The sequence below is a fragment of the Drosophila miranda genome, chromosome 2 (assembly GCF_003369915.1).
Source record: "Drosophila miranda strain MSH22 chromosome 2, D.miranda_PacBio2.1, whole genome shotgun sequence".
In the NCBI taxonomy this organism is placed as follows: domain Eukaryota; kingdom Metazoa; phylum Arthropoda; class Insecta; order Diptera; family Drosophilidae; genus Drosophila; species Drosophila miranda.
This window is the reverse complement of record NC_046675.1, coordinates 2,696,204-2,723,317: the sequence shown is the minus strand read 5'-3', so window position 1 is coordinate 2,723,317 and position 27,114 is coordinate 2,696,204. Positions and strand designations below refer to the sequence as shown.

The window sequence follows — 27,114 nt, the reverse complement described above, 5'->3', positions numbered from 1 at the left end:
TGGGTGGTGGGTGCCGGTGCTGGAAAAGATTACGACGCATGCGCGCCCGCAACTGCCATTACGAAACTTTGGCTGTATTTACTTTGCATCGTAGAGTGGCTCTGTGCGTGTATGTGTGTATCTGTGAGGCTGATCTACTTTGCAGCAGCCGCCACACGACACAAGAGGACAGAAGCGGGGGACAGAAGGGCAGAAGAGGCCGACAGAAGACAATGCTTTTCTTTTTTCGTATTTTTCTGTTTTTTTGTGTCTTTTTGTCTTGTGTTTCCACGCTGAGGTGCGTTGTGTGCGGCAAATTGGTTGGCGGCTGTCGCGGACTCCGAATCCGTACCCGACTCTGACTCAGGCTGTAGCTCTGTAGCTCTGAGCTCCAGCTTGGGCTTGGGCTTGTGCTTGTCGTGGAAAACACTTTCACTGCACATGAGAAGGCAGTGACACGGTCGTCACCGTAGTCTTCGCTGTCTTCGCTGCGGAGCGCTCTTCTTGTGGGTGCTGTAGCAATGGAAGCGCGACAGAGCCAGTTTCTCGGCCTGTTCGCTTCGCCTGCTTCGCCTGCTTTGCCTTTTGCATTTTCGTTTGAGCTGTGGGCCAGTACGGAGGTGTTTCTTCTCAGCTTTCCATCCCATCCCCCAAAACATCCACTAGAGCGCTTCAGAATTACCTGCTCCATGTTCAGTTCAGCGCCATGTCAGAATACGTTAGCCGGGATTATCTTTGGCTGTGCACTCTGCTGCTGATCTGCGCCCTGATCCAGGGTAAGTAATCACACTTTGGTCTCTCTTTGGTCGTGGATCTACAACACCCTCGCTTCCAGTGGCCCTGTCCCAGCCGTATCAGGTGCCGCATCGCTGCTCGAATCGTCTGGAGAGCGCCCTAGAGCATATGCGACGGCGCAGCATTCAGACCAAGAGCTCCTCCGATCGGACTCGCTCGCGGTCCATGTGGCAGCCGCCGGCACAGAGCCCCTACCAGCTGTACCACAGCTTCTATGGCCAGCACAGTGATCCCGAGGATGATTTCTACAACGGGGGCGGCAGCTACAATTCGGGACGTGGCTACCATGCCAAGCTTCTGCACAGGAATGGCCGTCCCTATCCGTTTGCGGACTCCAGTGCTGCTCTGGAGCTGGAGGAACTGCTCTCCGGCCACCAGCAACAGCAACAGCAACAGCAGCATCAGCAGGAGCACCGACAGCCACACAAGCTGGCCATATCCCGGGTGGAGGTCGAGGATCTGAAGGTGCGTGTGCCGCCCGCAAAGTCCGCCTCCCGTTGGGTGGAGATCGACAAGTGCAAGTTCAGCACGGAGAACTCCACGCTGGACACGCGACTCATCTTCCCGGATCTCACCCTCAGCGGCAAGGTGGTGATGCAGCCCATGGGCGGACGCTGCCACATGATACTCCGCCTGCGTCATGCTGGCATCGAGTTCCGAACGGTGCCGCTGGGCTTGGACCCGGGCTCAGGCTCGTTACCGCCCTCGTATGAGCAGTCCAGGAGATTGAGCGCCTCCTCCGTACGCACGGACTCGCACTTTGCGGAGCCCGGCTTCATCTCCGTCTTTGCCCATGGCTGCCAGGGACCGACTGGCATCCGGCTGCGACAGAACTCGAAGCGGAGATTCGGCTACGGGCCAGGAACCGCTCCGCAGGTGGAGTTGGGCGAACCGCATGTCATCATGGGCACGACGCGACCGCAGCCCCAGAGATGGGGCAAGTACCACAAGCCGGACTATGACATCAGGCTGGACCACACCACGCAGCGCGACAAGAGCCTGGAGCTGGGCAGCGATAGCCATGGCCAGGACTCGGTGGAGTTCGTGGATGTCAATGCGGACAACTTCTACCGGCGGCAGTTCAACAAGCGGCGACGTCGTCGTCGGCGGTTCGCCGAAAACGGACCCACGGAAAATTTCGTGGACCAACTAAGCTTCAACGAGGACGTGCTCCACTTCGAGGACGAGCAGCTGCAGCAGATGGTGGAACCAGATGCCAGAGCCTTTGCGGACATCTTCAGTGCGAGCGGAGGAGCTGGCGGGTTTGGGGGCCTCAATTCCAACGGGGACCGTGAGGAGCTGGTGGGTGAGGCCATGTCCCACGAGCTGGAGAAACTCTTCTCCATGGGAGTGCGCGGTCTGCTGACCACCTACATGCAGCGCGCCCTGCAGCCAGCCATCAAGGAGACCCTGATGGAGAACATGGGCTACACCCTGAGCTATGGCTGAGCCCCACATGGGGCACACTTAAGTATTAGCCTCTTAATTTATTTCAGATTGAGCAGAAATAAAAGCTTTAAGCAGAATAATTGATACATTGGATACCTGGCACTCGACTGACTCTGTTTTATATAATCTTACCAATTTGGCGGTATCCATTTAGTGGAAACTATAGATCACACGCTTGACTCGACACACTCACACACGGCCGGACCGGACACACTCTTGAACTTGATGGCGGGTTCCGCTGGCCTGGGTAGAAATGTTCACTAATAGGATTGCGTTTCGCCTTGTTTCTGCACATCAATAATGTTCAATTATTCAACACTCCGATGGCTTTCACTTGTCGCTGATCAGCGCGCATTCCGTTGTCATCGTGCAGCCGTTCTCGAGTATCCGTGATAACTGGCGTAGTGGCGGCGTCGCAGGATTCGACCAGACCCCGGCTGGCATTGGGGTGTCTGTTAATGGGGGTGGATGCGCCAGGATGCTGTGGATTGTTCTCTGCGCAGGTGCGGAACGCCCCCAGAGGATGGTCATTGGTTGAACTCCTCTAATGGGCGGTGGCCAATGGTAACTGAGTGTTGTCGTTAATTAGTTTGAACAAAATATTAACATTTGATAATTGTTTAAGAAACTGTTGATATATTTCTCGTAACACAACAAACCGTAAGACTCTAACTGGAGTCTTAAATGTTCTTAGATTCTTAGAATATTATTAAATTAGATCTCATATAATATGAATGGAATTTCATAATCAATGTATTTCTTATCTGAGTTACGAATTTCAAGCCCAAATTTTCAATTTAAGTGAACGTTAGCCACCAGAGCTGCCAGCTCTGGTGGACTTAGGTCAAAGCGTTGCCAGATTGCTCGATTTATGTTGGGTGCACAAATTTTCAGTATTACGGTATCATTTATTTGTTTGACCTTTTTCGTTAAAACCTTTTTTTTTTAGAAAAAATCCAATAAAACAAGTATTACCGATTACCCGATTGACAACAATGAGTCCCATTCCATACACAAACATGCTGCAGATTCCATGATCACATACCCTGGGGGAAATGGTTGTTATAGAATTGAGGAAATATTTGTCATCCCAGGCTATAATTAATTCAGAAACTAGTCAGTCAACTTGGTACAGGGATCAGTATATATACAAGAAACTAATCAAATGCATGAATGGGCCAAAAAAATTCAATCTAAGACATGGTCTTTATTAATTACGTTTGACCGCATCTTGCAGTATAAGCTATAAAGCTGCAACTTTATATAATATTAACGAAATAGGGTATACAAATGTCCATACTCTGGTTGACATGAAATGAATCTGCAAATACCGGCAATATTGACGTCACAACATTGCGACTGTTTGTTTTGTTGAACATTTTTGTTGAAACCGTGTTTTTGTCAAAATAAAATACATGCGAGTACTTAGAAGTAGTTAATCTTGAACAAAATTGATTCAGCAATCATATAAAATTATGTGGGCGAAGCTGAGAGATCTATATAGTTAGTAATATTACACGGAATATCAAAAACGAGGAATATATATAATAGAACTTGAATTAGTCAGTATATGTATGGTATATTTTCAAAATTAGACGGTATATTTCGATATATCTTATCGATATTCCGCGATAAATCGATAATAAAATAAATCTTGTGATATGTACAATTCAAGTCCAAACATACAATACAGGCGTGAGTAGGAAACAATAACAACATCCAAGTGCCGAGTAGGTGGAAGACCCACCCCAAGGATTTCTGAAGCAGTGCAGCGCGTGCAGAGAACTCCACCTTGAAACTTTGTTTACGCTCAATGTTTCGGGTAGGGTGGGGGGGAGTGAGGCGTTGGGTGGCCACTCAGTCAGGTGGTGCCTTGTGTCTGCGCATTATATAATGAAAACTCTAATACTACAAATGTGTGAATGTCGCTGGAAGATTAGATAGCCCCTGGGATTACGCAAAACTCCCGCCGGACGTCCTCCTTGGCCTTGCCCACTGACCAAAGGTTGGGGCCGCGTTTACCCCAAAAAAAGATTCAATCTGTCACGGCGCGACCTTGAGGCCTTTGCAATGATTTTCGTGCGTATGCGTTCGAGTTGCGTCAACACTGAGATGTTGTTTTTGTTCTTTACAGATACACACACACACACGAGAGCAGAGCGGAAACAAAGAGAGAATAGCCAGGGAACTAAGTGAATGATAGTCGTCATGCTGGTTGAATGCCCCCGCCGTCAATGCCCGAGGATGCTCTGAACAGTGCTGAGCCTAGAAGAAAGCGTTACATCCGCATCGGCATCACTCACATACTTGCCCCGCATGAAAGCGTATTACTACGGACGCTCAGTGTCCGACAGGTAGCACCATGGCGGAAACGAATACACGGCTCACTGTGCCGTCCGGTGGCGCCGGCGGCACGACGAGTGGGGTGGACGGATCTCCCTACATACGCACAATCGAATGGAACATGATGAACAAAACCAAGTTCTTTCCGCTCTCCATGCTCAGCTCGTTCTCGGTGCGCTGCTGTCTGTTCCCGCTGACCGTTATCAAGACGCAGCTCCAGGTGCAGCACAAGAGCGATGTCTATAAGGGCATGGTGGATTGTGCCATGAAAATCTACCGCTCCGAGGGTGTTCCTGGACTGTATCGAGGCTTCTGGATATCGTCGGTGCAAATTGTGTCGGGCGTCTTCTACATCAGCACCTACGAAGGCGTGCGACACCTTCTCACCGACCTGGGTGCCGGGCACCGTGTAAAAGCTTTAGCCGGAGGCGGATGCGCCTCGCTGGTGGGTCAGACCATCATAGTTCCTTTCGATGTTATATCACAGCATGCCATGGTTCTGGGCATGTCGGCGCATGCCGGAGCCAAGGTAGATATTAATCCGTTGGGTATTAAATCATGGCCCGGCCGCAGCCGCCTCCATATCTCCATGGACATCGGACGGGAGATAATGCGTCGCGATGGTCTGCGCGGCTTCTACAGAGGCTATGTGGCCAGCCTCATGGCCTATGTACCCAATTCGGCAATGTGGTGGGCCTTCTATCATCTATACCAGGGTGAGTCAGGCCCCAAAGTGCCTCCATTAGCGAGATAAGATTAATTCAATTTGGATTGCTCTTCATTCCAGACGAACTCTGTCGCATCTGCCCCGTTTGGGTATCCCATTTGTTCATACAATGCGTGGCCGGCAGTCTGGGTGGCTTCACAACGACAATACTAACAAATCCATTAGACATAGTGCGCGCCCGTCTGCAGGTGAGTCTACCGTCCACTCCACCGGCAGAGTCATAAATAGAATATCTTATCTAAATCATAATATTGTCGTCACTCCTGTCTAGGTCCATCGATTGGACTCGATGAGCGTTGCCTTCCGAGAGCTGTGGCGGGAGGAGAAATTGAACTGTTTCTTCAAGGGCCTGTCCGCCCGCCTGGTGCAGTCGGCGGCCTTCTCCTTTAGCATTATCCTTGGCTATGAGACCATCAAACGCATTGCCATAGATGAGCAGTACAAAAACCAGATACGATGGTAATGAATTGCGCACAAGACCCTCAAACCAAGCCCAAACCCAAACCCAAACCCAAAACGGAAACCAACTCAAAATTGCATTTACGCGACGTACTGAAAAACCACCAGAGGTGATTCGCCTACGTTTGTAAATACCAATGAAGGAGAAGAGCACAGGTTAACTAGTTAAATTTGCTGACGATAGGATAGCAGAATGTGGATACCGTATACCGGATAACGGATACCGTATACCGGTTATATTCACGATGTACTTTTAGTAGACTGTTTCAATTTGCTTGCGGCTAGGATGTTCAAATAATTCAATTTCATATTCAAATACCCCAAAGTGTTGTAGCATAAAGTGTAAATTATGTTGTTATACTGCTTAGTCATTTTTTTATACCTAACGACTAGAGGCAGATAGATCGGTGACAAGCCTAATTTATTATATAGCAAATATACATAGAAATTGTAATTGTTCTTTGATGATGATGTTGATAATAATACCATTTACAATGGTAACCAAATTACTTATACTTTTACACTACTTTCGCACAGCAGAGCAATGTTTGCGCCAAAATCATATTAGTATACTATATTATATTGTACTGTTTAGGTATTCTATACTGGACATGCCGAAATAAGAAATTAATGTCGAAACAGGGCAACACCGGGGTGTGGCAGCACACGTCCCTGGGGGAAAAAACACCTACTTATACATAGTTAAGCATTCGTGTGTCTGTGTGTTCTCTGAATGAATAGTTTTAGTTTTAGTTTGCATATATTGTAATAAAGTACAAACCAAGAATTGTTACATTTTTGGCACTGTGAATACTACATTGAAATCCATGCTCCATGTGATGTAAGTGAGGAGACGAGTTCTAGAGGGGTTCTATCCAACCTCCTTGACCTGCTTCCGAATCTTCCTTGGCTAAGTTTACCGGATTATCACTTCTTTCATAATAGATTCTTCACTTTATTTTGATTCAACGACTAATGAAATGAATGATGGTTGCACTTTATTTCGTGATTTTATAATTTAAATAAGTTAATAAATGTTAAGTAATCTAGGGCTTATTTGGCATTACTAGTTGCTCTCAGATGCTGCCACAGTGGTTGACTCTCCTCCCTCCTCTTCTCCCACGCCACTAGCCCCCGCCTGCTCCGTTGTGATGTCTGTTTCTGTTGCTGTCTGCGGTGTGTCCGTTTTTGTGGTTGAAGGCGGCGCTGTTTCCGGGATTGCTTTCAGATCTTGTTTCTTCCATCCATTGTTAAAAAAACGTATGGGAGTGGGAACCTCTCCGGTAGGCGCCACATCCAAGCTGAGGGTCGGCGGTTGAGGCAACGGCGGCTCTTCACTGGCCTTGTTATAGATGACCCAGTTATCGGGTCTGTCAGGCTTGGTTAGGACTGTGATCGGGGCAAAGGCCACGCTGGCCAGCTGCTTGAGCCTCTGAGCTTTCTGCAGGGCGCCATTGGCAGTTCCAGTTCCAGTCCCAGTCCCAGTCCTGTCGTCGTCATAGTCGTCCGCCTCATCGGCTAGAATGTCATTGCCCAACTGCTTGCCTAGGCTGTCCGGGAAAACGGTCACCTTGCTGTTGGTTATGCTCCGCGTGGAGGTGGACAGCATGGGTTTGGGAATCTCCGTCACATAGTGGCTCTGAGTCTTGTTCTCCAGCATGTGCAGTACGTAGTTGTCGTCCAGTGCTGTGGCGTTCGTTGTAGTTCTGTTGTTGCCTGTGGCGTCCAGCGTCAGTTGGGGTCTCAAGTAGCCGTCCTTGTCGTATTTCTTGGTCGACATCCCAGTGCTGTCTGTTCTGTCCAGGTCGTTGCTGGGCTCGTCCTCGTCGTATACGTAATCGTCGTCGTTGTCGTTGTCGTCTTGTGTGCTCTCGTCCTTGGTAATATTGGACAGAGTGCGGCTCACATAGTCGTAGTCCTGTAGGTACAATTTGTTCTCGGTTTTGATTAGGTCGTTGTCACTGCTATGGTTGTGGTTGTTGCTGTCTGGTCCTGCTTCCTTCAGTTCCGGCGTCCGTCCGTAAAAAGTCTGTGTGTGGGTATGCGTGAGCGTCTGTGGTCTGAGACCGGAACTGGAGCTGGAGAACGGACTCTTATTACTGTTGGAGCTAATCTCTCGATCGTAGTACAGCTCGCTTTGACCTTGCTGATAGTCTGGCCTATAATTCGACTGTCCAGTCAAGCCGTAGCCCCCGCCACTCTGACTTTGCGGACGTGGATAAGAGCTAAACACCGGACTGACCTCGGGACTGGGACGTGGTCGTATGTTAAAGCTAAATGTGCTGTCGGCTCCATTGGCACTGGCCACCCCCGAGATGCTCCCAAAGTTTCCCGCACTCACGGCGCTGCTGGAGGCATGTATAAAGCCCGAATGTGGGCTTCCGCCTATCTGGGAGCTGGTGGACACAGGATACGACTGATGATTGGCGCCTATCTGGGAGCCGGTGGAGACTGGATACGAGTGAACCGAAGATGGTCTAGGAGGGTACGCTGGACCCGCAATGATGTGGGAGGTTCCCACATTCAGGGGACTGTTAACCACAGTGTTCTCGTAGTGGGGCCGCTCCTTGTGGGGCTGGGAGATCGGAGTCGGTGGCGTGGGAGAGGGATGTCGATTGCCGAGCGGATTGAAGCCGCTGGTGGCAAAGGTCAGAAAGTTCTGGAATATGTTCGGTGCTCGAGTAGTGGTCTGTCGTCTGTCGTCACTGTCGTTCAGGTAAATAATCGTCGGTGGCTTCGTCCTGTGCGACTGTGTGCTGAGCTCCTGGGCCTGCGGCTGAAAGTAGCCGTAGCTGGGAATGGGCGTGGTGCTGGCGTACTCCCCGTAGTGTGGGTCGTAGTTGTGGTTCGTGTTGTACGGTTTGTAGACAGTCGTGTACTCGGCATAGTCCGCCGTAGAAGAGGGTCGAGTCTGTGGACTTTTGTTCGTCTGTCGTATGTTGATCTCGATCTCGTACTGGTCGGCATTCGGTCCGTTGACGACCACCTTCTGGGGTCTCGTATAGATCGGTCTGCTCTGGTACTGTCTCAGTTCAACTCCGCGTTTCGTGGTCTTGTTCGTCTTGGGCGCCTTGGTCAGTAGTGTGGATCGTCCCAGGCTGGCTGTGGTGGCAGTGGTGCGATTGCGTTGTACGTGCAGCAGTCGAAAGTCAGCTGTCTTGTCCTGTGGTTTTGTCTCCTGTGAAAGTTTCCTTGAGACACGCTTCGGGGTCTTCATGTCGTCTGTTTTTTGTATTAGTGGGTCAATGGAGGTGTCTACGTGGTCTTTTTGAGCAGTTGTCACGTTTGTCAGTGGCTGTCGGTCTGCTTCTTTAGGGTCGGTTTTATCCGGTTTCAGTGGTTCAGTACTCCGTAGCTCTGGCAGTTCTACTACGTCCTCGTCTACGTTCACGTTCACGTCCACGTCCACGTCCACGTCCTGGTCCCCGTCTTCGGTCTCTGTTACTGCATCCGAATCGGTTGCATTCCCGCCCGCGGCATGCCTCAGCTCGATGGGGACATTATTGATGATCACCCTGCGCTTGAGACCCGCACCCTGGTCGGGTCTTCGCACGTTCACGTTCTTGATGTTCAGTGTTATTTTGGGGGACTTGTCCAGTTTGTTGTTTACCCCGCTTCCTGTCTTTCGGGTTGGCGTCACCCTACGATTGTTATTGTTGTTGTTGGTCGTCACTGTCTTGCGTTTCAGGTCTAGTTTGTCGCTTAATTTTGTGATGTTGCCACTGCTGGGGCGATGGAAGCCACTGGCCGAATTGGCACTGACCTCCACCTGAGGCCTGACTGGCTTCACGCGATTGGAGAAGCCAGCCTTTTCCTCCTTGATGATCTGCAGGGAGGCCAGCTCTGGTTGTCCGATAGTGAACACCTGATCAGGCTGCTGGTGATGTCCTCCAGCCTCAAACGGATCCTGCTCCAGCCAGGGGCTCAGATCAATGGGTGCCAGGCTGCCCACTCCACAGCTCTGACGCTCGTTGTCCGTGAACTCTGCGGGTATGAAGATGTGCGGCTGGAGGGTTCCTCCGCCCACTGTCCGGCAGAGGACCTGCGCCAGGGACACCCGTCGCAGCGAGTGCAGCTGGGCAGGCGTAAAGGAGCTCTCGAAGCCTCCGTTCTCATACCAGAATCGATCGCCCCGCCGGGAGTTGCTGAATTGCTGGGCAATGATGCAGGCAAAGGTCGGACCCACCAGGCCACCCACCACCGGACGTTCCGCGATGCCGCCCACAAATAGATCGATATCGTGGACGCTGCGGTAGGCGTGGCCAATACGCTTGGCCGACTCCGGTCCGACTACGTTGGCTATGGGTAAAGAAAGTTGATTGATGGATCTCTGAAAGATTGAAGCGGGAAATGAGAGCGGGAATAATTACCAAAATCATCCCAGCTGTGGATGGGAGTGAGGCCACAAGGCACTCGCCAGGCACTATACGGGGCTATGCCATGATCCCTGCCCCTCTGTATGTTGATGGCAGCCAGGTCCAGGCCAAAGGGAAAGCCGGCCGTCTGGAACAAATGATTGGTCAGCTCCGGGGTAATGAATTCGTCCCGCTTGAGGGCACGCTGGGAGGCCAAGCCTCTGAGCAGGCGATGCAGGGAGCCCGCCGAACCAATGTCTCCTCGCTGGAACTCCTCATGGAGGCTGACATCTGGAGGAGGAGGCAAACATAAGTTGGGAACATTCGAAGAATACCAAAGGGTGACTCACTATTATTGATCACATTGTGATGGCGATCGCATCTCGTGTAGGAGTTCTGCACCAGGGAGTGTCCAAAGCGGAAGGCAGCTGCGGCAAAGGCATTGGCAACCGTGGGATTGACCTTGGAGCTGTAGCGCTCGTAGTAGCCCGTCGAGAGGAGGTCCAGGTCGAAGAGACGGCACACCTCGCGGCCCAGGACGACGGGCAGAAACTCGCGGTAGGTGATGTGCTGGAACATGGCGCCCACAAGCCGCCGTGTCTCCTGGTAGACCTTCTCGTCGCTCCAGTGCGGATTCATCTCGCTCAGCTCCAGGGCAATGCGGTTGTGCTCGCCCACCCAAACATGGTGCATGGCCAGAAGGCCGGGCTGCTCTCCGCTTCGGCCATCCCCGGAACGGATGCACTTGGTGGCTATGGCTCCCCGCTGACAGACATCCTCGGCGGGATCTCCGCGTCCGTAGATGAGCATGCCGTGGCGGAACACTCGTCCATTGTCCGAGGACTTGGCACTGTTCGAGTAGATGGGCGAAGCGTCGATGTAGGACGTGACCTGGTTGGTCTGCTCCCGCCAGGACAGGACACAGTCGCGTCGCTGGGCCGGAGCCGAACGCAGGAACTCGAGGCAGCGCACCTTGAGTGGGGCCAGCCAGGGATCGTCCAGGGGCACCTTGATGGGGAAACAGGCGGGATGGAAGTCCTTGCCGCCACAGCAGCTGGGAATAGAGCCATTGATGGAACTGCCAAGAGAGAAACGAAAATCTCAGAAAGCTGTGAAAGATTAGCAATAGTTTGGCTTACCGTGGCTGAGCCGTGGAGGTCAAGTCGTGGTCGAGCATCTGCCCCCACTGGGCTATCATCAGGGTCAAGGGTGCCTCGCCCTCCCTTGCTCCATGGACCAGCAGACTCACGAACCGGGAGGAGGATAGCGGGCTTCCATCCGTGGAACTGCGGACAGTGTCCACACCATCGCCGTACTCTGGCGGCAGGAATCGATTGAAGGGCATCTGGGCGGTGCCCCAGCGCGGTCGCCGCTTGTTGTTGCAGGTGCCATCGTGGGTGCGATACCGCTCCGAGGCGGGCATGCAGGGCGGTGGATCCCGGGGCGGACAGAGACCCTCCAGGGCCGTGCGGCGCAGGGAGATCTTCTGGGCGTGCGACTGGCGGGCCAGCTCATCGATGTGCTGGAAGCTGTCGAGATAGAGGCAGACGGAAAGAGAGACAGAGTCGAGTGATAGTACTAGGATCTCAGGACATCATCCTGGCTGCCTACTAGGCTCTAATGGATCTGGCTTCCACGACATGGCTGCGCTCAAATTTCGTATTCGAGTGCTGCCTGACACCGTCGCCGGCTTCTATTTATAAAACGCTCCACTCCGCCAGAGCCGAGCTCCGAGCGGAGTTGGTGGAAACGGGTTCGCGGGCCGCAGCTCGCTGCTCCACTGCTGGCGGCGGCATCAAATTGGGATCCACCATCCACGAATTAAAGCAAGTTGCGTTGTGTGCTGTGTGTTTTGTGACTGGGAGTGTGAGAGTGCAGGTTTTTTCGTGGCGGGAAAACGCATAAGAAATCGCCGAGCTTGCCGCTGGCTTTAATTTACTCGCCTTTGCTTTCCATTTGCCACATTTATTAGCAGGTTGTTTTTGCTTTTTGTTTTCGTTGATTTTCATTTCGTTTGAGTCTTTGGGGGGTATAATCACTTGGTCATGAAACATGCAGTGTCACATAGGGTATAATCGCAGAATTTAATTGTGGGAAAGTTATCCATAATACAGGGTCACTTTTTTTGCAGATTGTTGCTTGGTTGTAGATACATATACATTTATCGAAGTAGCAAAGTGGCAATAAATATTGTAAAATAATTATGGATAATTATTTATCCGAAACCAATCTTTTTCAGAGTATCTTAGCCGTTTTGGGGTTTCTTGTGAATGAAAAGCCATCTATTTTTCTATTCTATTCGATAACGATTTCCTTTTAGGAAATATGGCTAGCAATGTTTCCAATAACGATTTAGTGCAACAAAGCTTTTTCATTGTATGGGGAAACCGTACCGTATTTTCGTTGTAAGTCAGACGTTTAGTGATAATGAGCTTTTTTGCAACCTAAATGACTCAAGAAATACACAAGAATTTTGACGGAAATTGTTTTATCTGGCCTACATCCAAAAAATGTTGCACATAAAGATATCAAGGCAAAAATTATTATTCTATCGCACAACTCCAATTAAGCAATCAATGATCTATCAAAAAACTGCATTTAATCTATCACAGGAAATTGGAAAACTCTCAAACTCTCAACTTTCTCTTAGTTTGGACCTCTAATTGTTTTCCATTTCTACTTCCTGTCCGGGCCATAATTATCCTGTGATCTGTCGATCAATCAATCTTCTAGATATTTTCACTGATGTTCGAGCTAGACAATTAGTAAATTAACTTTGATTGTGGGTTGCTCTTGGGAGGATGTGCAAGTGCTAGTGTATAATCGTTTCGGCACGTTTTTCCGGTTTTCCTTCAGGCCATTTGGCAGGTGAAAGTGGAAATGTTTTCCCAGACTTTGTTTGAGCTTTGTTTGTCATTGCCCGCTGTACAATTTATTTATAAAGCTATTTTTGGTATTGTGTTAATAATAAAATAAGTCCATAAAAAGCCAAAAGCCCTTTGCCTTGCGTTCAGGCAGCGTATGCGCAGTCTCGATCACAGATGCATAGGTATATATACATAAATAAATAGTATATGTAGATATGTATGCATGTGTGTATATACATATATACAAATGTGTGTGTGTAGGAGTAACAAAAAGCGCAGCCGCAGCCACGACAGCGTTCATTGAACTTTCTGCACAGACGACAACGAAAACAACAGCAACAAAAATCCACAATACAAAATTACAAAAACTTTCGTATGGCTGGGAAGCTTGAGGCCGAATTCGAATTCGATGCTCGACGTCGACGCTGGTAGAAAACGAAAGTCGCGTCATGTTTGTGTTTCATTTTCTGTTTCTTTCTTTTCTTCTCCAGCATATCAGTGGAAGTCGTCGTAGTCGTCGCTGTCGCCGTCACCGTCGCCGTCGTTGTCAAAGTCCGCTGTCTACGTCTGCGTCTGCGGCTTCGCCTCAGTCGCCCGTCTGGAGCTTTGTGTTTAGCTTTGCCTTTCGCTCTTTTGTTGCTGCTGCCACTCTGCTCTCCCCCACCGTTTGATGTAATCAAATTGAGAATACCGAATGCGAAGCTTCCAATGGTAGTGCTGGGGTGGGTGCGAGAGGGAGGGCGCAACTTCGATTTGCTTAGATTTGGTTATGCCCACCAATACCCTTGAAGAGGGTACTGTTATTTCGATCAGAGCACTGCGATGCAAAGAAAGCTTTTCCAATATTTAGATTTTATGTGTGTTCAGTCATCAGTCAATACGGCCATGGAGATGTGGGTCGGTCTGTTATTTAGTACATGTACTGAATAAATAGGAGAGCGAGCGTCTATACAAACTAGTAACTAAGCTTGAAAGCTCTCTGGTATTACAGTTAGGATACGATACTTCTTTTCCTTGTAGCTAGTAAGCCGGAGAACTATTGTACATATGTATATCGTCTGCACTTAGAACATCACTCCAATAAAGTCACGTGTACGCGGATCATGTATGCAGATGAAGCTAAGTTTTGTATTCAGTAGAAAATTTCGAATATTTACTGAGCAAATATATTAATCCTTACGATGCAAATTTATGACATTCCATCGCTTTATCCCTTTGTCTGCTATCACTCCATTTTTATAATTAAGACTCTTTCTCTACTTTGCCTTTACTTGTCTCATTTTCGAATACATCTCTAGTGTATGGTGCTCTGAATAATTCTTTGAGTGCTGAGTACTTAGAGATCGTACTGCATTTAAGAGTATCTTTATCTTCGGCTACGATACTGGCAATTTTCTTTAGTTTTTTTTCTAACGTTTCTTGTCACGTTCGCTCAATCGCTTTCTTTGGCTTCTAATTTGGCTAAATGCTGCTTTTGGCACTACTAACGAGCCCCACATCATCATCATCTCCTGAATGGCTGGTAGGTATCTGTTGATATTTGTTGATATTTAATTAAACCCAACATGTTGGCCATTTCGTAATTTGATTTTTTAGGCAAACAGCCATTGGACAAACATTCCCCACAGCTATGGCCATCAGCATCTTTTGTCTGGACGGTTCGATGTGGTGTCGCCTCATTGATTGCAATTACATAAATGTATTTTTGAGAGCTTTGCATTTGGCTCGGTCAGAGCTCATTGCACCTGAGCCCCGTCACCTGTGGCACCTCCATCTGGAGTTCCCAAAACGAGCTGCCACATGGACCCCACCTGCGGAGATTGCCTGTCTTTTTGGGTGAAAGTTCTCGACTTTGTTTCGAGTTAATGCGTTTTATGAGTTTGTGTGTGGAAAATCGCATGGATTTTCCACAGCCACAAGCTGGAAACCCAACCCGTTGTGAAAAGTGAAAACTTTGCCAGTGAAAAAACTGGAAAAACTTCGCTTAGAGTCGGAGTCCGAGTCGGAGGTGCATTAAAGTCGCAGTCAGAGATGGTGGCGACTGCCATTTCCGTTGCTTTTTCCAAAGAGGTCATTTAACCCTGGCGTCTTTAATTTACCTTCGCCTATCCCCTGCCATCACTTGTTTTATCCTGGCCCGATCTGGTCTGGTCTGGTCTGTTGGCTTGTCTTGCAATTATCCGGCATTTCAATGTCAAAGTGAAAGTTGACTCTTAGTCATGAGAAGTCACAGCCACAGACACAGACACGGACACGGGCACACTCCCCGCCCGAGTCCCATCGTTTTGGCTACGATTTTTGCTGCCGGTCGATTTTCGCTTCATTTTGGAGCACTTTTGCTGATGGGGCGGGGGTCGCACTTCCACTTGAGCCAACTTCCAGGCCATGCCACTTCCACTGCCACTGCCAATCCATTCCCAACTCCAACTCATTAGCCATGGCTTGGCTGCTCTCTGCTCTCTGCTGGTGCTCCCTCTGCTGCTGCTGTGCCTCCGCTGCCATGGATGCCGTAGAACTCGTTAATCAAGCGAGAAAGTTGCCAACGGTAATTGGTAGGAGAAGGAATGGCCGGACGGACAGGGGCTCCGCACAGGGGGTACCGTACCTACTCGTATGTACCGCAGGGGAGGCTTCCTCAACTCAATAATACGAGTCATATTTCTCACTTTTTCTGTCTCTGTCTTTGTCTTTGGCTCTTTTTGTTGTTGTAACTGTTGGTTTTGCATTAGATTGCCCGCGGCCAAGCAGCTCGAGTGTACGGCAAGCCGCTCTCCTGCCGGACACAATCGAGGGCAGCACACAAAGTTTCGGCTATAGTTTTGGAAGGGTTAAATATTCGCCTAATGGGGAAGCACACCCAGAAATCCATAAAAAGGGCAGCGATAGGGTAAAAAGCCAATTGAGCAGGGACCTAAGAACCTCTTAGTAGCATCTTAATTTAGTGCCTAACCTAATAAGAATCATGGAGCACAATTACCCATCCCTTCCTCTTGGAATGCACTTTTCGATGTAAAAGATTAGCTCTCTTCGACAGGCAGCTCCAGGACCAGACAAGTATTGGAGTCCCAATCGATTTACCAGCCATTTTGTCCCTATTTCATGTATGAAGATAAAGGATCACTACAAGGAACCTTCCCTACATTATGCAATTAAATAAAGTGAAATATTTCACTCGTACTCGTATACTCTCTCTATTCTTCATCCCACCCTCGTTTGATGAAATCGATTCGGTTTTTAATTATGCGCCTTGCTTTTGCGAATAACTTTTTTCATATGTCATCGCCATATATTTGCGGCTGATGAACTTATGCCGCACCACAGCAACCCACACCCACACCCACAGCACATCAGCCACTCAGCCACTCTTAGGAGTCGCACCACCCACTGTATCTGCATGTGCCACCCCCTGAAACTTACTTTTTGCGAAAGGCCTTGGCTGCTGCTATGGTGGCATAGGCGGCCATCTCCCGCCGCTCGGTGTCCACGGTGGGGGCATTGAAGCGGGAGAGCATCGCGGCCGGATGATTGTCCTGCAGGGTTTGACCTTTTGCGGTATGTACAAGGATTGGAATGAAGGTTAGGTCGGACTACCACACATACACACCATTTCGCAGCATCTCCGGCTGGATGCGGCCATAAAGCTCGGCCATGGCGTCCAGTCCCTGCCGCACGCTCTGCTGCAATGCCACATCCATCAGGGTGGGGCGACGTGAGCGTCCATTGCGCTCTCTCTGGAATGTTCCCATCTCAATCTCAGCGTCCATGTGGGCCTCCTCCTCCTCCTCGAGTGGGATCAGCGGGCGGGGCAGCTCCTTGGTGGGTGGCTTGCTGCTGGCATTTTCCAGATGAAGGGACTGGGAAAATGTGGCTAGGAGCAGCAGGAGCACCACTACCATCAAAAATGATGGCTGCAACATTCCAAGCATTCGGCAAAGTTCTGCAAAAGATCACGGCATTCACAAATACATCTAGGCATAATCGTGGATCAAATTGATTCATATTTGCATATTTCATGGCTGCAAATTATTGATGGATTGCACTACTCTCCCACCTTGGGGCCACATAAATTATGAAAAACATGGCTTAATCAATAAGCTAGCTAATTAAACTTAATAATCGACGAAGTTACAATGTTGTGGGTCACCAATCTTGATAAATCATTCATGTTTTTACTGCTATTTCTGTTATGATTTGATTCAATCGATTACGTCAGCAACGATAACAAAAACAGAAGCATTTAAGCAAAAAAGAGATATTATTCAATTTTATTTTGCTATGTTGGGGCTGCCCACAGCTAATTACAATAATAAAAAGGTAAGAATGCAACAAACAATACTACGCAACGACTATAGGAATACCTATTTCTTTCATAACTAGAAATATTAATGGTATAAAATTGCACTGATTTTGGTGGTGAGATCTCCTTATAAAGTATATACCCCAGTGCAGTAGGTATTCTGGCTATACAAAAATTAGCTACAACTACTTATAAATTTTTTATCGCCGAACCATATTTATCACATTTTTCGCTTATGTATTATTGTGTTATTGTTTCTTGTTTTGCACTTTTTCTGCATTTTTTTATTTAATTCACGCTTTACGCTGGCTGCGCACGAGTTGTTAAGTGCTTGCCGCTATGTTCATACCCTCTTACGGGTAGAGTTGATTAATTATATGGTGTGATTGGAATATTAATTGACTTGGGAATTAGTTGGAGTGAAGACTGCAGACTGGAGCAGCTCTACTCTTGGAGAAGTCCCAGCCATTATTTTGAAACAGCAATCAATGGGGAATACACGTTGTCGGTTTAGTCTTTAAATTCCTATATGTAGGATAATATTTCTTATAGCTGATCTTTGAGGGTATCTTGAGCATTGGACAACCCCAAACATAGCTTTTCTTTGTATTGCTTCTGTCTTGATTCGTTTTTGTTGATTTGATGCAATGCGGATCACTTTATATGCTTCAATGGCCACATAACAGGCGTCAAGACTGGCAGTTCTCTATGTAATAAACTATGGTATTTCTCGAGTGTGCAGCTCCAAAAATGTTACCGGGGGGCTCTCAGCTGTTTACAAGCCAGAGGAGTTGGGAAGCAGAAATGCCGATCCAAATAACTGAAAGATTTGAAGCTCCGAAAACTGGTAATTCTTAAAATCGGAGATTGCACTATCCTAAGCACTTTTAATTGTTTAACCAATTATGAAATTAACCGAGGCTCTAGGCTGTCAGATATCTAGTTTTGCATAAGGCCCACGGCTTTTTCCCTCAGCCAAAGGTCTCCTCTCCCCCTCTTCCATCCGCTAGAAACCACCAGGAAGTGGCTGTTTTGAGAGAAATTTTCCGGATGGCCGTCGAAGCGTTATTTTTCTTTTGGCCACGCTCACTTGGCCAACTGTGGCAGTCGGGCGATTAATAATAATCAATTTGTTCGGCGATCTTTTGCGCAAAAACGGAAATTGATTTAACCAAAGTGCAATTTGTAATGTGATTAACACCTGCCTCAATTAAGTAGCTGGAGGCGGACTCTGGTCTGGTCTGGGCTGGACTTTCGCGAAGAGTACGCGCTTGTGGTACGCGCTCTACTCTCTGTTTGAGTGGGAGTTGCTCCTCGTGACTCCTCGTGGCTCCTGGGGCTGGGCTCTCCTTGTGGCCTGTTCGAATATGCCGCACACACCAAATAGAAACTTTTTCGCGTTTGTATCTTTGATCGTCGTAAACCGAACTAAATCGATTCTCACCTCACGGCTGCCATTAGAAGCCGAAAGAAACGGAGATGCCGATACGAGACGCCAAGCTGTGCCGTGCCACAGAGTTGCTCACCAAAAAAAAGAAGAAAAATACAGAGCCAGACCCAGAGCCAGAGCCAAGACCCAGAGCAAAGAGTGTTCCCAGGCAAGCGACCAGTTCTCTGTTGGCTTTCATTCACTCGGTCTCGTAGTGGCAGTTTTGTTGCCCCCCTCCTCGGCCACTCCTCCATCTTTGCCCCGATCTCCCTCGATACTCTTCTACTTTTAAATATTTATTATTTATTTTTTAACTTGTTGGCGCTTATCGCCGGCTCCGCGGTGCGCGGCCCCTCCACGACTCTGACTTTTTTGTCCAGTATTCAAATCGCAGAAAGAGAGAGAGCGAGAGAGAGAGAGAGAGAGATAAAATGCCTCCGGCTGCATAAAGTTCCCATTATAGCCGGGGCATAAGAAATGTCTTACTACATTGTGGATTGCCATTCATCCACTCATCCACTCATCCACTCCGCTGATGCCACAGCCGCATCCAAAGAGTCAACCAGTTCCACATCCACATCTACGTCCATGTCCACGGTCCACGGTCCATCCATCGCCATAGCCGGTCCATCAAAAGATGCCCAGCTGGATGCTTTGCCACCGCTCCGCCGCACCACCGCTCCACCGATGGCTTATCGCCCGCCATCATCGAACTGCTTTCAATTAGAAGAGAAAGTTCTTGCCACAAGAGCATGCAAGAAAAAGTGAAAAAAGCCAAGACAGAAATCAAAAAAATAATCAACCAATACAAACACAAAAAGAAGTGCTGTTACCAGCGGATTGGATGCTTTTACTCTCAACCCAGGGAGGGGACAGTGAGGGGATATGGGGCACGGTCACAGTCAGATCGTAAAAATTGCACCTCATAAATTAAGAATTTGATGTATCACCCAACAAAGTGACAAACAATAACACTCGCACTTCCACTCACACTCCCAGTAACATTCGCAGTCGCAGTCCCAGAGATCAGCGTGGATAAAGAGACCTGAAGATCTGTGATCTGAACCGAACTGAACGGAACCGAGCGGAAAGCAGAATATGCATAGAAAAGGCATGACATCAGCATTGCAAAAAGTCTCAAAATAGAAATGGAATAGTGCGGTTGGCAAGAGTCTTGACATTGCAAAATGGTTTATAGCAAAGAGACTAAAAAACGGGGGATTTTAAGAAAGATATGGTAGAAATATGGTAGCTGATAACTTTAAAGCGATTACAGAATATGAAGAATATTAGATTCTATAAAACCCAAGAGATTACCAGGAGAGCCGAGACGAGATTCTTGTACAAACTTTTCAGAGAATACAGAAACGGAATTGTAAGGAATCTCCAATGATAAAAGGAGATCCAAGATCATGTTTGAAATTCCGTTACAAGAATCCAGAAACTTAACAGAGATTATGCTCAGGGCACAAAAGATCGCTTCATAAAATATAGGGCTAATGATTCCATCAGAATTTGGATGTTTTGTTATCTTCAACAAAAATACAGAAACTTTATAAATAATAACAGGAAATAGTTGTATTTCGATATTACATTATCTATCAGATCCGACTAAGAGAGCGATAATAAAACAGTCTAAGAGAGTCCCATATAAGCTTACGAAATGAAAGTCTCTTTTACAAAGGCTAATAACGATTGGTCATGGGATTTTCCATCCCCTTCGGATTCTCGAATTTTTTTTTAATTGCTTTCAACTGTACTTACACGTGATGTTATCAGATCTGAATCACATAATAATTATGAAATCGTTTGAGTATAAGTGTACTCTGGAGAGTTGGATCAGCATTTCAAATGATGCTGAGTCCAGCTGCAGAGGTACATTTATGAACAAACGAAATAGGCATAGTCCGGCAGCAAGATGAGAGCCATAAATGGGTTCAATTAGCATTCTTATAGAATTCTTATAGATCAAAGTGATTCTCTCAATTGGTAATTGGAGTGACGTTCCATCTGGTTCGAAATGCACCAGTGGTGGGCGTTGCATTACGTATACGCCTCGTACATTAAGTATACGTAAGCAAATAAATAAATAAATTTGCTTGACAAGAGCCACGCACTTGGACAATTGGTTTCAATTGAACTGTATGCGCCGTGCCCTCCAAAAAAGAGTACAAACAATCAACAACCAGAACCATAAAAAGGCTGACTTTGATCCACTAAGCGACATACATCCCGCGAGAGCTTTTAAGAGCGCCGCGAGAGGAAGAAACAATATGGGTATGAGATGGAACTCTGCTGCTGCTGCTGACGACACTTAAGTGCTGGACAGCGACGGCGGCGGCGACCGAAACCTGAGAATGAGACTGAGACTGGGTCACTGTTACGAGCGTAAGAACCAGCGAGTATGCTCTGCTCACACAGACAGAGGCCCTCCAGATAGGCAGAGCGATTGATAATTAGAAGAGAGTGGGACAGAGAGAGAGAGAGAGAGAGAGAGAGTGTGAGCGCGATAGAGGGACAGTGGGACTGATAGACGGACTGTGGTGGAGGCAGAACACACAAAAAGAATCGCTGAAATAATACACGAGGCGCCCCCTTGGCTTCTGACTTCAGACTTCGCTTTCGTTTCGCATATTTTACTTTTCCCCTTTTGCTTTATTGTAATTTATAATTTATTTGAATTTTGTTTTCTGCCGTTTCTGTTTCTTCACTTCTTCTTTTTTCTTACTTTCACGCGCAGAGCCAGTGGTGGGAGAAAAAGGTTCGCCTCCCTCCCACGCACCACCATTGTTCGGAGTAATTGAAATTGGCAATCTCTTGAAGCGTTTTTCGGTTTACGGTTTTATTAAAAGTTCGATTTTTATTGGCCCTTGTTAGGATTAGCCTTATAAATAGATTTACAAGTAGTACGAGTAGATAGGTATATTATATATAGTATATTATCTGATATAATAAATATGTATATTGTGGATGCGCTGTCATGCTCTCTATACGGGTACGTGGTCCTCCTAATGCCTGGCAAAAGCTCATGGTCGTTGTTCAGAATGTTTGCCATTTACAGCACTTTGTTTGATTTTAATTGAATTTCAATTTCTGTATAATTTTTTAATTTTATTTAATTTATTTTCGCTTCCATTTTAGTACAAAATCACTTGAGCAAACATGATCCCATTAAGAGGAATATAAATTTTAGTATTTCATTTTCATTTTCGGCTCCTCTTCATTCGTTTCTTCAAGCATATACAATATGATTATTAAAAAAAATAACAGTTGTATAAGTATTAATGGATATATGCATGTATGTATGTATGTATAGATAGTTATATTTATATGGTTTAAAGTGAATAGTGTATGTGTGTGTGTGTGGGCTACGTGCTTTGCATTTTGAGCTGCAGCAGCACCTGGAAGTCTCCAGACGCGCAGCCCAAAACTGGCAGAGCGCGTGAACAACAAAAAACAAAATTAAACAACATTGTAAAGTGTATAAATGTAAGGGCATGTGTGTGTGTGTGTGTGTGTTTGTGCGCTTACAAAATAAAAAAAAACTTAACGCTAGCCATGTGTGTGGTGGTGTGTGTGTGAGAGTACAGCTAAAGTATTGCACTATATAGTATATATAAATATGTGATAAACAATTTACATCGATTCGAATTCCCCTTTCTCGAAAGAGTTGGGCTAATCATCTTGTTTTTTTCAGATAAAATATCGGAAATTAGTAACTGAAGGAACAGGAGCATGAACTGGTTTAAGGATATCATCATGTATCATAAATATAGAGAGAGATAAAGAGAGACAGTTGAAAGTAATAGGATGCACTAACAGAATTACAGTGTGGCAGATAATCGTATAAATATGTGATGTTTTTAGTTCCCATTTTTTTGTAGTTGATTTTTTCTAGATTTTTCTTTTTTTGGATAGTTGTTTTTTTTTTTGTTTTGAAAAAGGAATGTCTTTCTTAACTGTTGGCCACACTCATCCAGCAAATCCGCAAATTGCTCAACCCCCGTAAACACCTTTGAAGCCTCTAACATCACCCAAGCAGCCGCATCCAGTGTGGGATGCGGGATCGGGACGGGACAGGATCCAACGCAATCTGAAATCCCCTAAAAACCCACTGCACAGCACTCGAAACACAACCCCGACGACGCCTGCGTCCAGCATCCATTATCCTCCTACCATCCGAACCGAACCGATCCCATTCCATCCCATCCCATTTGATCCCATCCCAAATTCACTTTCAGTTGCGTCGCTCGCCGGCGCGCGTCGTTGCCGCGTGCCGTGACTGCTGCTGCTCCTTGTCGCGCAACTCCTTGATGGCGCCCACTGTGCCGAACATCACCTTGGCCGTCAGCTGTGTGTGGTGCGAGGTGCTGGACTTGCCTCCGCCGCTGGCTGCCGTCTCGCGGTCCAGACCCGTGTTCGCATTGGCGTAGGCGCTCGTGTAGGAGACGTAGTTGTTGTTGAGATCGCGACCGCAGCTGCACTGATGCGACATTTTGCACGTGGTTTGCTTGGATGGTTGGTTGGTAGCCCCGACCGATGGGTGGATATGGATTGCTGGATGGATAATTCCACACTACTTATTCGGTTCTGCGGATCGTTGTCTTCTGATCTGCCAGCTATTTTTATTTGGCAGCTTTTCTTTTTTTACTGGTGCTTGTGTGTGGGAGTGCTTCTTATTTCTTCTTGCGGCAGTTCTCAGAAATGAGTGACCAGTTGATCCGCCTGCGGTTCGCCAATTGATCGCGCGTGAACAGAAATCGTCGTCCGATAGTCGCAGTCGCTCACACTTTCACAGACTCACTAGAACTAATTTCGAAAAGCTGTGGTGTTGTTTTTGTGGCCAGACCCCAGCCAGGCGGCCAGGCAGCGAGCGTCGGCAGCGCAGCAGCAGCACAGCAGCAGCGGCAGCCCCACGATGAGCAGAGAGCGCCAAAGAGAGCGATCAGCAGCTGAGCAGCTGAGCAGACCCCAAGAGAAACACTGAAAACTGGCTGCGATCGCTTGCTGTTGCCTGCTGGCTGCGCCGCTGTCTCTGTCTTGGCTGCAGTGAAATGATAAATTTCTCTACACTCTGCAGCTCCGATGAGCCGTCGCGTTGTTTCGGGGATCGGTCTCTGGGCTCGGCTCGGCTCTTGAAATGGGAGGCCAGAGCTTCAGATCCAGCTCTGACGGTGCTGCTGTTGCTGCTGCTGCTGCTGCTGCTGCGCTGCGCTGCTCTGCTGGTTGGGAGAGCTTTCTTGATTGCAGCAGAGTGTTATTTCTAATGCCGTAGCGCCCCTCCCACCGCTCTTCGGCGGACATATAATCGTCGACGCTGCGCTTGTGTAATCTTTACGTCGTCTTTGTATGGCAACGATTTGGTTTTTTTTTTATGTTTTGCTGTTATTTCTTTTTCAGTTTCGTGCTTTTTTCTCTCTCTGTTTTGCTCATAACAATTTGCGAATTCCAAAGGCACGCTCCCAAGAGCCGGAGACCAGGTGAAAATCACTAAGCAATGCAGCGGATCACCTGTTGGCTCTCCATTCCACTCCACCCGCCTCCGCTCGCTCGTCTCACCCATCCACTGCTGGAATTCACTAAGTTTCATTCACCTTTCGGGCCAAAGCAGACAACAAAAACATTACTGTTTTTTGGTATTTTTTTTATTTTAATTTTTTACATAATTCAATGCACTTTGTACGCACACGGAGCGGAAATGCCATTCCATCTTTGTGAACCTGACCCCAAAATTTGAAGAACTAACAAGATATCTATCGCATACCAGCAGCTGGAAAGCATACGCATCTAGATTCCAGAATGACATAAAGCTGGGGCAAACGCCGAAGCAAACGCATTCGCTTTCGATCAAGTGGCCATATCACTTTCCTCTGCCAGAGACCTGTACTACCAGTTTTCTCCAAGAACTCCAAGCGGTGTGACCCATATAACAGCGACGTCGGTGTTGACGTCAGCGCCGGTCGGCGTGAGCGAGAGGGAGAGCGAAACAAAGCGACTTGCGGCTTTCAAGTGGGTGGCAAAGTAAAGAACCAAATTTTGTGTGGAGACCGGGAGAGCGCAAGTGTTGGAGAGTTCGAAAAGAAAGCGAAAAAAGAAATTTCAATGCACCGAAGCGTAGAATGGAGAACGTACATTGGAGTACATACACACACACATTCGGTTTGCTGCTCACCTACTTCTGGGCCGCGGCGTTTGTCGGAAAGTGTGTCACTGAGAAGAAACCGAGCGGCAACAGCAGCAGAGGGACAGAGAGAGCAAGCAGAGACTGAGGCAGAAGAGAGCCAAAGCAGCAGCATTCTTGGCTTTTCTGACTTTCGTGTCTCTTCCATGCGTACAAAGTGCAGTGCCGTAGTCTGCTTGGGAGACGCTCACCTGATCGCGCCCCCTCTTCATGCTGCATTCTTGACTACGCATCTGCCCGAAGTATGCTGCACTGCTTATTGCACTTGTAAATCTCCATTCCATCTGCTTTCGACTTTGCTGGGCGCCCTGCTTGACTTCTAATTATAAATGCATATTTACGCTGCCTGTTAGTCGCTTCTACTAGTTTTAGTTGCTGCTGCTTCGAAGAGTTATTGCTGCTACCACTATCTAACACTGCATAAGTTCATCTGGATCTCAAGTGCACTGTGAGCACTGCGTTTTTCTCATGCGCAGAATCAATTAAAAGAGATGGAAAAAAACCGCCAGACGGCATAACTTGTTGTGGGAAAATCTCCGAAAACCTGCATAAAAATCGTGATTTTCCATTTTTTATTTGTGGTTTTTAGTTTGTCTAACAGCAGCAGCAACAACTACAACAGCTAAGAAAATGTTTTCTTTGCTTATTTTTTATGTTTTTGCTTATGCATTTTTTTTCGGTGGGAAGTTTGCACTGCCCGTCTGTCTTTATTTGTGAGTGTGTGTGTGTGTGTGGAGTAGGTGTGGGCCAAACAGGTTGGGTGCCTCGTTGTCTTTGGCCCGGCCAACTGTGCCCAGGTTTATGATATATACACCCGGTACTTCTGGATCGCAAGGGTATATGGTATTCGATACGGAACTTGGATCTAACAGTGCTATAAAACAACGAATTTAAAAATAATGTACAGTTAATGTTGAAGATACTTATGATGCTCAGACTTTACAGATCCATAGATATAGCTACTATCGAACTGTTATCTCAGGTAAAATTCAGAAATCAAGGCGATATATCCATGTTTTTCAGTTTGTCGGTCTGAAGGAATATCTAGACATACAAAATTAACCAATAAATTAACTATATTGTAACACTTTCATTCATAACTCCAAATATTCTAACCGTATTACATTGTTAAACGATTTGTTGGATAGTTGAAGCATCAAAAAATTAGTCCGTTTTGACGGGTATGCAATCGTCGCAAGGTGTCCTATGCTTTTCCCACTTGTTTCCTCTTTGTTTTGGTCTGTTTTGTTTGAGATGATGATTTATGGCTGAACTTGTCTTCTGGCAAACGGACAAAAAATTGAAATTACTTGAGAGCGAGATCGAGTCACACCATGACGGCGACAACTACAACGGCAACGAGCCCAACAAAAACTGGCGCATATGCCTGCCATTATCCTCCTTAGAGCCATATGCACACATGCCAGATGCCAAATGGTAAAATGGCCAAATGAGCCGCTGGCGTCCGATTAGGCCGTTGGGAAATTTATTAACCTGTTCCGGTGCGATGACGCCCCAGTGTCAGCCCATCGAGATTAGCCCGGCCACGCTTTGGGCTATGTTTTTGGCTTCAGTTACAGTTTCCATCCAAACCCCCACCCCCATGTCACGTTGGAGCATGTCATTAGCTGTTCTTATCAGCCTGATTTATGATCGATTGCATGTGGTGAGTATGGCCTTTCAGCCATTTCCACGTGCAGGCCATTGGGGATCCTGTATCCCCGATGCAATTGAGTCCCCAACTTTATCTTCCGTTTGTCAATAGGAGAGAACTTTGACTGGCTGACGTCATTGAGCGCCATTTGCCATTGAAAGCCATAAAAGCATGCGTATATATAAATTTCCCTGGAAAATTGTTATTGCTCTACAAATCTCAATGCAATTTCGGCTTCAAGCTGCGCTCGTGCGACATTTCCTACAACTTTCCCATAATTTTCCCCAGAGGCAATTAGCCTGAATGTGCGGGAACCGGGAGTCTCCCATCAAATGTGAATATTTTTACCGTATTTTCCAATTAGCAAACGATTTTTCCTTTTATTTGTAATTAAACTATTTACAACTAAGCATCGTCCCAGCGGGATTTCGATTGGTAATGGCTTTCCTCCTCTGCCGCTTATTTCCTCCCCTCTTTGTGGGTAATTGCTTCGAAAGGAAAGCATTGAAACGTATGGAATTAATGTTAGCAGATTCATTTCAAACGATGCTAAACATATTTATGACAAAGACGAAAAAA

General features: G+C 47.2%; 4 protein-coding genes across 7 annotated transcripts; 2 read left to right on the top strand and 2 right to left on the bottom strand.

The window, feature by feature from the left end:
- The first annotated feature begins 570 nt into the window (after positions 1-570).
- Positions 571-2,294, top strand: LOC108154770. Its single transcript, XM_017285153.2, has 2 exons — positions 571-755; positions 815-2,294. Exons 1-2 carry the CDS (start codon positions 686-688, stop codon positions 2,221-2,223), a joined length of 1,479 nt encoding a protein of 492 aa, XP_017140642.1. The 5' UTR covers positions 571-685; the 3' UTR covers positions 2,224-2,294.
- Positions 2,295-3,827: 1,533 nt separating this feature from the next.
- LOC108156991 (solute carrier family 25 member 44) lies at positions 3,828-6,576 on the top strand. Of its 4 annotated transcripts, none has more exons than XM_017288784.2 (4): positions 3,828-3,918; positions 4,358-5,282; positions 5,354-5,481; positions 5,565-6,576. In XM_017288784.2, exons 2-4 carry the CDS (start codon positions 4,586-4,588, stop codon positions 5,754-5,756), a joined length of 1,017 nt encoding a protein of 338 aa, XP_017144273.1. In that variant the 5' UTR covers positions 3,828-3,918; positions 4,358-4,585; the 3' UTR covers positions 5,757-6,576. The 4 variants fall into 4 exon arrangements, with proteins under 4 accessions (XP_017144273.1, XP_033244979.1, XP_017144272.1 ...); XM_033389088.1 differs by having other exon boundaries at positions 3,873-3,953; XM_017288783.2 differs by lacking the exon at positions 3,828-3,918 and adding an exon at positions 3,925-4,045.
- A 46-nt stretch (positions 6,577-6,622) lies between these two features.
- On the bottom strand, positions 6,623-19,895 carry LOC108156990. Its single transcript, XM_017288782.2, has 7 exons — positions 19,692-19,895; positions 16,579-16,911; positions 16,392-16,518; positions 11,247-11,636; positions 10,458-11,185; positions 10,123-10,398; positions 6,623-10,051 (listed from the first exon to the last, which is right to left on the bottom strand). The coding sequence occupies exons 2-7, from the start codon at positions 16,898-16,900 to the stop codon at positions 6,819-6,821; spliced, it is 5,076 nt and encodes a 1,691-aa protein (XP_017144271.1). The 5' UTR covers positions 16,901-16,911; positions 19,692-19,895; the 3' UTR covers positions 6,623-6,818.
- Positions 19,896-21,800: 1,905 nt separating this feature from the next.
- Positions 21,801-23,519, bottom strand: LOC108157529. Its single transcript, XM_017289632.2, has one exon. It carries the CDS (start codon positions 23,193-23,195, stop codon positions 22,938-22,940), a length of 258 nt encoding a protein of 85 aa, XP_017145121.1. The 5' UTR covers positions 23,196-23,519; the 3' UTR covers positions 21,801-22,937.
- Between the last annotated feature and the right edge of the window lie 3,595 nt (positions 23,520-27,114).